We start from the raw sequence: 13,857 nt of genomic DNA on the forward strand, positions 1-13,857 counted from the left end.
TGGATTAACTGAGGCCCAGAAGGGTAAAGAAACCCACCCATGATTTCACACAGCCAGTAAATGGCAAGACTGGGACTTGACCCCATTGCCTGCCTCTGCCACATCCCCCCACCCCCCAGCTTAGAAGCCTCCATCTCCCAAAACAAAGGCTCTCAGCAGCAAAGCCCACAGAAGCCCTGGAACCAACCCTTGGGAGGACACTGAGATCTTTTGTTACAGTACTTTCCACCCTGGGAATCAGGAAGGAGTTTTTATACAGCATTAAACAAGGTGATCTGTGAGCATGTGTGATAGTCACAGTCACTCTGTACAAACCATTAAAAAAAAAGGAACCTATCCATCCAAGACTGCTGGCTGGTGAATTGCAAATTTTCCTTCCCATATCTGACTACTTTTCTTTTCTTTTTTTTTAATTAAAGTATCATTGATATACATTCTTATGAAAGTTTCACAAGACAATGTGGTTACTACATTCACCCATATTATCGAGTCCCCCCCATACTCCATTGCAGCCACTGTCCATCAGTGGAGTAAGATGCCACAGAGTCACTACTTGTCTTCTCTGTTACACTGTCTTCCTCGTGACCCCACTACATTATGTGTGCTAATCATAATGTCCCTCAGTCGCCTTTTCCCTCCCTCCCCCACCCCTCCCCCTTGGTAACCTCTAGGCCCTTCTTGGAGTCTGTGAGTCTGCTGCTGTTTTGTTCCTTCAGTTTTGCTTCAATCTGACTACTTTTCACTCGTGTTAGGGTACCTGCAAGGACATAGACAAAAGGCAGCAGGCGGGAATGGGAGAGGTGGTAAAAAGAACAGAGAAGACAGACTGAAAACTGGGGAAGGCTTTACCCGTTAAGGCTGTGTAGTTGGGAAGCGACTGTCTTTGTTGCTGGACCCAGTTCTTGCCTGCTCTGACTTGCCTGAATGTGTCCTCTTACCCAGATGCTGAGTTCTAGGAAAACAGGGCTAGGTCTTAGTCATTTCTGGTCTCCAGACTGGGACAGCACAGGTGGGTGATAAATAGTGTCAAATAATGAGCAAACAAATGGAGGGAGGTACACCTTGGTCCACCCTGACCCCCCACCAAGACAACTTCTATTATCTTAGGAGCAGGAAAAAACCCATATTAGAAACTCAATTATTCAGGTCTGCGAATGTGTAAAAAGCTTTTGTATGGATCCTTCCAAACACTTGAACAGAGCTAGATCTTCTAGAAGGTTGTGTACCAGGGACAGATTTCTCCACATGGATCTGAACACAAGATATCTCAGTTGGCATGGAAGCTCCTGCACTTATTTTTACAGCCACATAGCTTCTTATTTCATAAACTTTACTGATGGGGGCCCCTTCCTTCAGGACATTTGATATGTAAAAATTAACAGAATTGAAAAAACAAAATATAAAGAAGCTACCCTGCGTGAAGACAAAGATTGAGAGGAGCTCTCAGGTGGAGGTGAAGCAGGTTGGCCTAATAGAAAAAAGCAGATTCTTTGCAGCCTCCCATACCTGGATTCCCAGCACCTTTACCTGCTTGGTAGCTGTGTGACCTTGCACGAGTCAGTCCTTCTCTGAGCCTTTGTTTTCCCACCTGTGAAATGGTAGTCACCATATTTCCCCTAGTACTTGCAAGGATTGAATGAGAAGGCAGAAGAAAGTGCTATCTCAGGCTTGACACATAGTAGGTACTTAACCAAGGTGGATTTTTTTAAAGGGGAAAGTGGGTACTTTGTAGCTGCAGCCATTGTAAAAATGGTGGGAGAGGACTCTGCTTTCCCAATAGGCCCATGCACTAGAGTGTGTGAGTCGGGGTCTGGCAGGCAAGACCCCACTGGATGGGGACCACCACACCCTCTCCTCCCCACTGCCCCCCCCACTCTCTCCAGGGCTCAGTCATCAGCTTCCTTTCTATAACAGCCCCCACTCTGCCTAGCCACAGCATCGTTGTTCTCATCCATGGCTCCAGCCTGTCTGCCGCCTCCGAGACACCAATTCATTATTTATTTCCTCATACTGTGCCTTTTCCACAAGCTTTTCAAGCAGTGCTGACTACATGAGGAAAGTGAATGAACAGTTCCCAGGCACTTACTTACAAAGGGCACTTAGACAGAGGTCACGTTGCTCCTCCTAGTGGGCCCCATTTTACAGACAGGAGAAAGTGAGGCTCAGAGAGGTAAACTGGCTTTCCCAGCCAGGGTTGCAGAGCTGGGATCTGACCCTAGGAATTTTGTTTACTCCACAGCCCAGAGTCTGCCGCTGACTTCTGCTGCCTGCCCGGTAGTATGTGTGTGTCATGCATCTTCACTGCATGCTACAGAGAAGTAAATGGGGGTGCAGGGCAGGGGGTGGGGCAGTGGATTGGGGAGCATTAGTGCTGGTGAAACAACAAGAGAGATTCAGCCCTCTAGCCAGTGTGGTTGAAACACGTCTTTTCCATATTATAAGGAATTAAGACCGTAATTAAAATGTAAGGAAAACACATACACAGACCCCTTCCTTTCAGGGCACGAGCTGACTTCATTCTAGCCATAGTAGGAGGTGGGAAAGCTGGTAGAACCACAGGGAGGAAGTTTCTGCTAAAGAACAAAGGGGCATTATTGATGACTTCTGATGAAAGCAAAGTAATATGCTCCTCTCAGACTCACTGGGGCCTGGATATCGAATTGTCCTTGTTTTTGTTTCTGGAGCTGGGGCTGCTGGCTGGAGAAGGGTTGCATGTGCTGGCTGTGGTGGCCCTTCCTGGGTCAGTGGCTCTGCTTCTTTACCCATCCCACCCGCCCCACCGCAGGTTGTCCCCCACCTCAGGGCCTGGCCAAGGGGTACACGAGCATAGCAGCAGTGAGGGTCCAAGGGAAACTTCAAGGGCATATTGTGACATAGATACTCATTCATTCCCACAGCAGTCCTGAGGGGTGAGGATTAGCCTTCCAGTTTTTAAAAATTAGGAAACTGAGGCATAAGGAGCAAGAGTGATGCAAGGGAGTGGGGGGAGCAACCAGCCTGAGTCCCCACCTCTGCAGCTGACACCCCTGTGAGTGAGTCCCCTTTGCTCCTGCCCTGGGCATCCATCTGTCCACTCACTAATTCATTCATTCCTTTGTTTTCTCCTGTACTCAGGCTCCTTACCTACTCCTCATTCGATCTTTCTCTCTCGCACTCTCTCTCCCTTACTTAATAACATGTATCAGGTGCCTGCTGTGTAACCAGTACTTCTGTCTTCTCTCCTCGGGCATCCAGGAAATGAGAGTTTCCACAGTGGGGCTGAGGTCGAGCTCTGGGGAGGTGGGAGGAGCTTCCAGACTTGCAAACAATGAGCCAACCTCTGGCCTCAGTGCTTCGCCCTCAAGGAGTGTTTTTTGTCACAAACACTCTTGACACTTACCTGAGGAACACCCTGTTGGGGCCTTAGCTGCCACATCTGTACAATGGACTCTCGGAGTGCTTGGGACCTGGGTAATACAAACCTGTGTTGCCTGAGGCACCCTTGGTGTTCTGTCTTTCCATGAATTCACTTGTCCCCTGCTTTAAAAGCCAGGTGGAAAGTGGAAATTGAGACCCAAAGGCCTGCTCTGGGAAAGAAGTGGTATTTTACCCATTGTTCTTAGAGTGGGTCTCAAAGAGGTTTAGAAAATCTCAGATCTTAGTAACAAGGTTGGAGCCTTCCAGTCAATTGCAGGATGAGATTAGGTGTTCTTTACTGAGCACCTCCTCCGAGTTAGGTGCTCCAGACATTTCCCCACAACTGGCAAGGTAGGGGTGGTTTTCCCATTGTGTGGGTGAAGAAACCGAGGCCCAGAAAGGCCCTCCCATGGCTAGAATTAGTAAATGGCAGCCACAGTTCAGCTCCCAAAGGCCAAGTTCTTCCTGTGGCCACAGCAAGGAAGGCCCCAGTGGACTCCTGAGTCCTTACCTCAACCCCCACTCCACTCTAGGCCTCTTTGCCATGTACAGCAAGGACCTGCGCACCTCCTGGCCTCAGTACCCCACAGGGGCCCAGTTCTCCTGGCTCTTCTGTGTACAGAGCAACAACCTGTGGGAGCTAAGTGCCATGGGTATGATTTGCTTTATCTTTGTTTTTACTCATTTGTGCTCGCGTTGGCCCATCCCCACAGGTCAGGGAGATGCCAAGTCACTACCTCCCTTTCACCAGCCCTTCCTTTAGTCTGTTCCAGAGATACATTTCAGCCTTCTAACATCTGTAGTTGGTCATTTTTTCCCCCACATCAGCCAAGGAATCACAAACGTGGTGAAGTGCATTGTCTTGCCGCCTCCAATGTCAGGCCTGAGTTCAAAGACAGACAGACTGCCGCCTGCTGCAGCCCCATGCCTTCATTTACTTTCCTGTGTTTCAGACAGAGGAACCGTGGCCCCTTCAGGCCAAGGCACAGCCATGACTGTCCACATCCTTGGTGCCAGGGGTTTCTGTTTCTGTGGCTACCCACGTGTCAGAATCCAGGGGGCACCACAGCCCAAGGGCACAGCAGTACCTCCTCCTCATGACCCCCGCTTCTCTTCACCTATAGATACGAGTGTGTCAGGGAGGCCTGAGCAGGCTAAAAGCATAATAATGAGAGCAGGAGGCCATGGGAACATCAGGCGGTTGCTAGATTTCTCTGTTTTTGAGGAAGCCCCCCACAACCCAGAATGTGCCAGAATTCTCCGTCCTCTGTTAACTGGTGACCAGCACCTTCAACAGATAGGGGACAATAGTGACATGCTGCTGAGCTGCAGAACAGCAGTAGATATACCGGGGAGCTCCCTGCAGGGTCCTCTTGACAGTAAGTCTGCGATGAGGTTAGTTGCTTAGCAGCTTCCAGGCTCCCAGGGCCTCAGTTTCCCCACACTGTGTTTTTTCTTGTGTACCTCACTGCATGTGTTGTCTCCTGCTGCTCCAGGCCAGCCCAGTGAAAGGAGACTTCAGACTGGGTGCCAGGTGTATGTGAATCATAGGCACACTCAAGTCCAAAGTGTACATATGAATATAGATGTGTGTGTGTGTAGTTATTTTTTATTTTTTCATTATTTGCTCCATTGCACTTAGGTCATATTTTCCTATCCTCTGATCCAAGCTCTAAAAGCATTTTGCGGTGTAAAATCTCTCATCATCTGATCCACTCTACCGAAATAAACCAGCTCCCCTGCCGTCATCTTCCTTGAAAAGTGCCCCTGCGTCATTCTCTAAGGCTGGCAGGGAAAGGCCTTGCCCACTGAAAACACTTCATGATAATCCCCCAGCGCCCCCCATCCTCTTCCCTCCCTGGGGGGCTGCTCTAGTTTCTTGGGCTGTTATTACTGGAATGCCAGCTGCTCCACTTACAACCTATCCGTACAGACCTGCTCTGTCTGTCTTGGGCTTCACAGGCCTCTGCTTAGCTCATCTCGTGGAAATATCATTTTAAAAATAAGTGCCAGTTCGATTTCCATTTCCCTCACCTCTGGTGTGTCTCCTAGCCTCCTCCACATGGCACCAGAGGATGCATTAAGGCACTTCCATCTCAGAGTCTTGCAGTGGTCGAGTGTCATCGGCTGGCTGGCTGGCCACCCAGTGGTGCCTCTGGGACTTCCCTACTAAGCTTCTTGTGGACCCTGAGGTCACAAGACCAAGAATCATCTGGTCCCAAAAGTAAATAGTGCTATAAGAAGCTTTGCCCTAGTATAAGCTTTCTGGTAGCACCTCTCTCTAGCACTCACCTTGGTTGTAATTTTGCATTTATCAGGATGATTATTTGATGACTACCTATCCCATTGATACAGTACAAGCTTCTGAGAGTGAGACAAGATTTGTTTTTTGCTCTGGTCCATCCAGGACAGTACTAGTCAACCCACTCCATATCTCATTCTCAAGCAGCAACTGTACCTGGGCCTGTCAGACCTAGTTCTGGTCCCCGATTGCCACTTTCTGGCTGTGTGGCCTTGGGCCAGCGGCACTGCCTTTCTGAACCTCTATTCTTTCATCTGCAAAATTGGTTGTAAATATCTGATAAATTTAGAGTAGACATTAAGAGTGCAGGCTACAAGGTCAAGGTATACCTGAGTTCAAGTCATAGCTCTGCCACTTGCTGTGTGAACTAAGTATGCCTCGGTTTCCTCACTTGCCAAGTGGGTCTAATAATCCCCTTCCTCATTCAGAGGGTAAATATGGGACTTAACAGGAGCTGATGATTACTTTTATTATTATTAAACTTATCATCCAACAGGTAGGGTTTTTGGAACCCTGAGAACATCCCAGATCCGGTTGGTTACCATGTGGTGGGCATGATGGGGCACAGCTGTCTGCTGAGCCCCCTGGCATGTGATTTGGGAGGCCTCTGGCCTGGCACTCCCTCCAGCACTGACCTCTGCCCTCTGCCCTCTTTCAGATCTGTGCCATCATCGGTGGGACCTTCACTGTTGCTGGCATTCTGGACTCGTGTATCTTCACAGCCTCTGAGGCCTGGAAGAAGATCCAGCTGGGCAAGATGCATTGATGACCCACCCGGCCCAGTGGCCTAGGACCCAGGGAGACCGGCAGCCCTGCCTCCAGCACCCTGTCTCCTCCTGCCCTCTGTCTGGCCCAGGACCTGGCTGCTTCCCAACATGGGGGTGGGGGGAGGTAGGAGGCGGCTCACGGTTTCACAGCTACCTCTTCTCCCCATGGTTGATTATAGATGAATTACACTGCCGGAAGTTGTGGTGCCCCTTTCCCTGGGAAGTCCCAAGACCAGAGTCAGGCAAAGGGGGCTCAGGGATATTGGGGACACCTCCAGGGAGGGCTGCAGTCCCTTCCCTCTTAGGAAAGTAGCCCAGAATCCACACTGGCCAGCTCTCAGCCCGGCTTTGACAATCTTGCAGCCCCCACCACTTGGATGCACTAATCACTTGGTTTCTCCCCTGGGCAGTCAAATTGCAGACCTGGGCTCTCAGCTTTGGACCGTGATGCCTAAACGCATCTCCCACCTGGCACCTTCAACAGAGGATGGTGCTTCCCAGGCAAGCTCCTGAGACGTGGTACTGTAGATGGATCCCTTGATTCTGCTCCATCTCTGCCTGCCCAACCCAGGACCCAGGCCTCAAGTCCCTCACCACCCCACTTTCTTTTTCTCCCAAGCAGCCGATGCCCAGTTGTTGGGCAGCAGTGGTGGAGACTCAGGTCTGCCCACTGGTCCCTGGGCAGGTGGCAGGTCCCCCTTCCTCTCTTAACCTGTCCCTCTCAACCCCTGCCATTGTGCCTCAGCCCCCATGCTGTGTGGCAACAGCATCTCTTGTTGGAGGGGCTGGCTGTGACTGGGAGTCATCCTTTGAGAACCAGACATGGTTTGTGCACTTATGTCCAGACAGGAAGCATCCTTGTCTGCACCCCTAAAACTATCATGTCTCAGCCTCCCCTGGACAGTCCCAAGGCCTCAGGTGAGGCAAGCAAAGCAGACCAGCCCCTCTCCTGTCTTTGGATGTCCACCTTCCAGGCTGCAGAGGGTACACAGCCCCTGGACCTCTCTGCAGCCCAGTTGCAGCCCCTTACCCCTGAGCTTCCCCATCAGCTGGCCACATCAACATGTTCTTGGTCCCGGGAGCACTCCACTGTCTCCCCACTTGCTCCCGAGGTGGGTCCCTACTCTGCTGCTCCCCCTCACCCTTCCCCTTTAGCCGCGAAAGGGAGGGGCAGTGTTCCAGGCACAAATTCCACTCAGAGAATTTTAGGTATGCCCTTGTGTCCCAGTGAGAGAGCTGCCTGCCTGTTTTCCATTTATATCAAGATTGTTTGCATACTTTTGTAATTAAGGGGAGTGTCCAGTGGAAGGAGTGTTTAGATGATCTATATGGATAGCTCAAGTCTCTGTAAGTTTTGGCTCTGAATTCCAATTAGAAAAGCTTCTCCTTTTGCATATGAGTTGACTGATGTTGTGAGTGTAAACTGCATTTGGTTATTTCTGGTATCTATGGCCACTTGGATTGATTTTTGTTTGTTTGTTTTACATTCCATTCCCCAGTTACAGAAAGGAGTCCCTTGGTGTGTGAATATGTGTGCCTGTAGAAGGTAGGCCTGGTCGGGCCGGGGAAATGTGTGGCATGCACATAAGTTGAAATTCCACTTTTATGCATTTTTTTAAAAAAACCTCTTGAGGACATAGGGGATGTCAGTTTCCTATGGAAGAGACACCCTGACCCATTGTTCTTATAAATAATCTCAAGGGGAAAAAAAAGTTTTCGTTCTTTCCCCACTCATTGGGTTCAAATAAATTAAAAATCTGATTTTCAGAAATACTGCTTTGTGTTTGTTTCTACTTGATTGTGGCTGGGTAGCCTGGAGTCTCAGTCACAGAATGCAGAGACACTGGGAAATTTATAAAAGATCTTTGAGGGTGATCAGAAGAAAGTCAAGACCCCTTGGGTTCAGCCCTTCCTTTATTGAATTCCTACAGTGTGTTCCTGGATCTACCACTGTCTTGCTGTGTGGACTCAGGCCAGGTCCTTAATCTTTTAGTACTTCAGTTTCCTTCGGTGACGATGGGGATAGTAATAAAACAACCTCAGGCATGTTGCAGAAATTAAATCTGTAATATGTGCTAATAAAATATACTGGTTCAAAATAATGTCATGCATGCAGAAGGTGGCACACAGTAAATTTTCAAAAATGGTCATTGTTCCACAGGGGTATTCCCAGATGGAATATAATATCCACAAGAACAGCGCCAACAGGTTCCCAAGCTTTGAGCCAAGGACTGCATAAATGAAGGGTGTTTCATAAATTCTTAGTTTCCAAGGACCTGGCATTCCTTTTTTAACCTTCAGCTCAGCAAAGGGAGATCATCTGCTGTGAGAAAGGGACTTTACGTGGATGTTTGCCATCCTGCCATCCAGTCCTTCAAGGCCTTCATCAGAACATCACAGACATGGATCAGCAAATCAGGGATAAATGTGTGAGCGAACCAGTGTGCGAGAAACTCTTCGTTGACCCTCTCCCATTCTCTCTTTAACTTCCTGTCTGATACTTGAGCTGTGACACTCAAGCTAGTGGTCAATAGTATGCCTGCTGGTAGTCTAGTATATGTGTTCTCAAACCTGTTTACACCAGCTGTGCTGTATGCTATGATGATGTGACTTAGCTAACCAATGAAATGTGATTGAGAAATGAAAGAATCTAATCAAACTAAGTTGAATACTTCAGAGAGACCTGATAAAGGTGATTTGCCACCCCTTCCTCAAAATGCTGCCAAATTAGATGTACACAAGACTATTGAAAAGATTTGGGGGTGCAAGGGGAGTCTTTGAGGATTCTACATTCACATCAAAAGTGTCTAAGTTCTTCATGTTAAAGAAACCAAGACTGGGAACTTTTGGCTTGGTTCATATAAGGGCATGATTTATTGTAAGGAAAATGAAGAAGGGCTCCAATAGAGGTTTCTCAGTGAAAAAGCCTGCTTCGGGGTCAAAAGATTGGTGAATGTGGTCTAAGCTGATATAAAATTTAAGGTCTATAGCTGTCATGATTTCTCCCTCAAACCAATTCTTTGAACCATCCCACCAAGTGCAGAGGATGGTAATTGTGTGTAAGAGGGCTCCCTTGTTGGGGATGACCATGCAAACTCATGCAGTGGCAGGTGACACATTGGGGGCTGTGGTGGGTCAGGCAGAAACGGCTTCTGAAGAAGTGTTGCAGCTGCAGAAGAAGTGACATGATGGAGTTGCATCAGTGGAATGAGACTCGAGCGCTGCAGCCCACGCTGGCTGCCTGGGGTGGGCAGGTATCTCCGAGGGGTGAAGTTTGGGAAGAAGTGAGGTGTAGCAAGGAGCTCATAGGTAGCAGCTGTAGTTAGTTTTTATTACTGTATGTCACAAATTTGGTTTCGATTCTTGCCAGAAATGAAAATAGACATTTTTTTCAACGTGGCAGGCCATTGATAACCCTGATTTCTTCTTTAAAATCTGGTTCATTCAAGCTGTATGCTGAGATTGGCATATTTTATTGTATGTACCTCAATAGTAACATTGATATTAACATTCAATATTAAAAAACTTTTTAAAGGAAAAAACTGGTCCCTTGGCTGCTGTAGTAGATGGGTGCATCAGTCCAGGAATGTGAGAGCAGATGGTGTGAGGGGAGCATTCACCCTGGGCTGTTTCCCTCACCTGCAGTTGTTCTCTGTCAGTCATGCAGCGATGAGCTCATGTACTTTATTCTGACCAAGATAAGTGATTTTTATTTTAACTCTTGTAGTAATTTCTACCAGTGGTTGGGCATTCTCCATGTGCCAGGCAAGGCATGACTGTTCAGGCCATGCCTTTTTTAATCCTCACAGCAATCCTGTGAAGTGGGCGTTACCTCCGCCTTAGGAAGGAGTGAATGGGGACTCGGTGACTTGTCTCAGTCACACAGCTAGCAGGTGGGAAAAGTGAAATTCAAACCCACATTCCTCCTGGCTCCACAATTATGAAGAATTGCATAGTTTTGCCTTGGTCCCCAAGACCATCTTTGTGTCAAAAGGAAAAATTGACACACACACACACACACACACACACACACTCCAAAAAAAAAAGGGAAAATTGAAAGTAATGAAGGTACTTTTGTTTTTTGTTTTCTTCTTTTAAACAGCCTGCAGAGGAGAGCTAAACTGAACACATTGAGGGTCTTACAAATTTAAAACCCTTAGAACATGATTTTAATTACACAAATCAATACACGCTCATAGTCCCATTGGAAGAAAATAAGAAAAGAGCAAAAAGTAAAAAAGGGAAAACTAAAGTCACCCTTAATCCCATTAACCAGAGATAATCATTGTTAACATTTTAGTGATATCTTTCCATGAATAAAATGGGATCATGCTGGTAATATTTTGTTGTTTACACCTTTCTATGTTAATAATTATGGATCTCATCATCTTTATTGTCTGCAAGACAACATAACCATATTGAGTAAGGTGGATCATGTTCACCCTCTGCTCCCATCTCATTCAGATCCTGTTTCCTCATCTAACAAAGGGACAATTTAAGGGGTTGTTCACCAGGTTAAATAAGTAATGTTTGTAAAGCTGTTAACACAATGCCTGATTGTAAATTCTCAGCCTAATAAGACTAGCCATTACTATTCATTTAGTGAACAATTTCTACCATTTAATAAGTGCCATCTACCACTTGTTTGTGCCAGGCATTGTGTAAGGGTTCGTTTAATCCAGACACCAAACCAAGAGTGAAGTACTATCATTTTCCCCTTTTCTCAGTTGGGGAAAGTGAGTGATCAAGAGGCTAAATATCTTATCCAAAGCTAAGCAAGTGGTGGAGATCCAATCACAGGCAGTCAAAATCCAGGGCTCACATACTTGCCTACCATATCACCCTTTGCCTTAGAGACAAAAATATTCCCTGAGCATTTCCTCTGTGCCAGGCACTGTGCTAGACCCTGAGTTTTCTATACCAGTCTCAGTACATGTTTCCAAGGGTGGGCATGAGGCAAGATGGTAGCCAATCCCACTAATTCCTCATTAGAATGATAGCCTTAGGCTTTCATAATCTCATCTGGTGATGTCATTGCACCCGTCTTAATTGTACTGAGCCATGGGTATGGAGGAGGGGGCGTATAAAGAAATGCCTCCCCACCCTGGTTGCTCATGAATACACTTTGATTATTTTGGGTTGTAATGGCCTGTCCTCATATGGTCCCTTCACCAGTGCAGCTCTAAATTCTTTAGGAGCAGGACAAGACTCACTCCCCCCCAGATGTCTTTGATCTAGCCCTCTACCTGTGGCTCCATGTACATGCCAAATAAACGGCAAGCAAATGGGTGAATGTGTGAGTAAGATGAGTAGGTGAATGAGTTTAATGAATGAGTGTGATAGAGAAGTGATGAATGAACAGAGAAGAAGCCAGTAAGTAATGAATGCACTTATCAGGGGGGCTTGGGTCTGATGAACACTGTTAAAGGCTGCTCTGAGAAGAACTCTCTGGCCGTCTATGTACATTCAGCTATAACATCTGCTCCTGCCTTGCCTATGGGAAATGACTTGCTTTTTCTGTCCCAGCTTTATTGAGATATACTTGACCTATATAACATTATGTGAGCTTAAGGTGTACAAGAGTTGATATGCTTACATATTGTGAAATACCATAGTAGCATTAATTAACACCTCCATCGCCTCACATAATTACCATTTCTTTTTTATAGTGAGGGGATTTAAGATCTTCCTTTCTTATGACTCTACCTACTGCACCTCCTTAGTCTTGGAGCCTGGGGCACAGAGACAATGGGTGGCCTTTCATTTGCTTTGCCCCAACAAATTTCACTACTCTGCTGCCCTGGCTAGTGGGAATAGCCCAGATGTGGCCATCCTCCCTGAGTCTGAAGTCCAGAGGTCTCTAACCCTTATTGCAGGGGGTCTGGAATGAATGAAATAAGACCCAGCAGGTCCAGCAATCAGGCCAGATGCCTTGGCTGATCATGAGTATGAATAAGTACTGGTGTTTAGCAATTTCGTCACCATGCTAGGGAACACTAATAAACGGGAATGGAGCAGGGGACCTGCCCAAATCTGACAAGACATCCCCTTCTCTGAATTTCAGGGTGCCCATCTATTAACCCAGGACCACTAACTCTTGTCTGGCGTCTGGCACAAAGTAGGTGCCAATACATGAATGAATGAATCAATTCGTTCAATGAGTAAACAGTCAATCACTAGGAATCGCCAGCACAGCGGAGCCGGGATTAGAGACCCGGTCACGCAGGGTGTCTCAAGTTGACAAGCCGTCGGGTGGCGCCCGCGCCTCGGTCTCTCTTTATGGGTTAGAGGTGGATCTGGGGCGAGACCCGGCGCAGCAAGGCGGCTTGGGAGAGGCCGGGGTGGGGGTGGAGGGCGGGACTAGGAGGGCCCTATGTGGGCGGGACCTGGATGAGCGGGCGGGATAGAGGCCACAAACCTACCTGGGCGCTCGGACTGCAGAGTGCCAGCCGCGCTAGACGGATTTTTCCAAAGACTCTAGGAGTTAATAAAAAGGAGAAAGCACAGCTAGAGCTGCTATCGGCGTGGCATCTTGAGCGTGTTTACATCAAACAAAAAGCTTAGTTTCCTTCATCAGGAGTTAATGGAAAAAGTCAGAATGTGAGGACTCTGGTAAATGTTTGAGTCCCAGCTTTAGGCATGTCCTGGAACAGGCCTCACACATAGGCCTCTGCTTTCATTAGGAAAAGCAGTTGACTGTAATTGAGAACCATGCACCAGACACTATTCTTAACACTGTAAATGGATTTTAGTCCATTTTAGTCCTCATAACAGCTCTATGAGGTACCTACTAAGATCATCCCCATTTCACAGATGAGGAAACTGAGGCTCAGAAACACGGACACGTTTCCCCAATGTCCAGCAACATGCAGAAGCACTTGGGTTCAGGTCTGAGTCTACAACCTCAGCTCTGCCAAACAGGGATAAAAAGCTGAAAGGAAGGTTTGCAAAGTCAGGTAGGTGGTTGGTTTTCAAGAAGCCTCGAAATCTTTGGTGTGAGAGGCAGGAGGAGGGAGTGCTTGCTTTACATTCAGATTCTCTGACCCCAACCTACCCACTGTCTGGTTTCGTAGGACTGTGGTGGAGCACAAAAATCTGCATTTTGAACACGCTTCTCAGTGATTGAAGAAGCAAGTCAGCAGAATGCTTTTGGATCATCACGATGTTTAAAGCACCCCTGCAATTTGCCTAGATGACCGCTGAGGAGAGTAACAATGAGTTTGAGATGGGAAAGAGTCTATAGGTGTACTTATTTTAAAAACATCAATAAACCTCTACTGAAGGCTCTCCACAAGTATGTCCCTTTTCCCCAGGGGCACCAACACCTCGTGGTTTCCGGCGTGATCCCAGGAGCCGCCTCCCGCTCGACCCCGCTGCACCCTCCGCAGCGGA

At 47.5% G+C, this 13,857-nt stretch overlaps 1 protein-coding gene and 1 long non-coding RNA gene across 3 annotated transcripts in view; both read left to right on the plus strand.

Annotated features, from left to right (window-relative positions):
• ERGIC1 (endoplasmic reticulum-golgi intermediate compartment 1) overlaps positions 1–6,659 on the plus strand; it is a 102,445-nt gene extending 95,786 nt beyond the window's left edge. For both annotated transcript variants that reach the window (XM_036884750.2, XM_036884748.2), the window contains one exon: positions 6,357–6,659. In XM_036884750.2, the coding sequence (XP_036740645.1) occupies positions 6,357–6,464 (108 nt within the window). In that variant the 3' untranslated portion in view covers positions 6,465–6,659. The remainder of the gene's footprint in view (positions 1–6,356) is intronic.
• A 467-nt stretch (positions 6,660–7,126) lies between these two features.
• Positions 7,127–13,850, plus strand: LOC130680689 (uncharacterized). Its single transcript, XR_008993742.1, has 3 exons — positions 7,127–8,894; positions 13,279–13,421; positions 13,539–13,850. It is a non-coding gene; the product is annotated as an uncharacterized LOC130680689 (long non-coding RNA).
• The last annotated feature ends 7 nt before the right edge of the window (positions 13,851–13,857 follow it).

This window comes from Manis pentadactyla, chromosome 2 (genome assembly GCF_030020395.1).
Source record: "Manis pentadactyla isolate mManPen7 chromosome 2, mManPen7.hap1, whole genome shotgun sequence".
NCBI classification, from domain to species: domain Eukaryota; kingdom Metazoa; phylum Chordata; class Mammalia; order Pholidota; family Manidae; genus Manis; species Manis pentadactyla.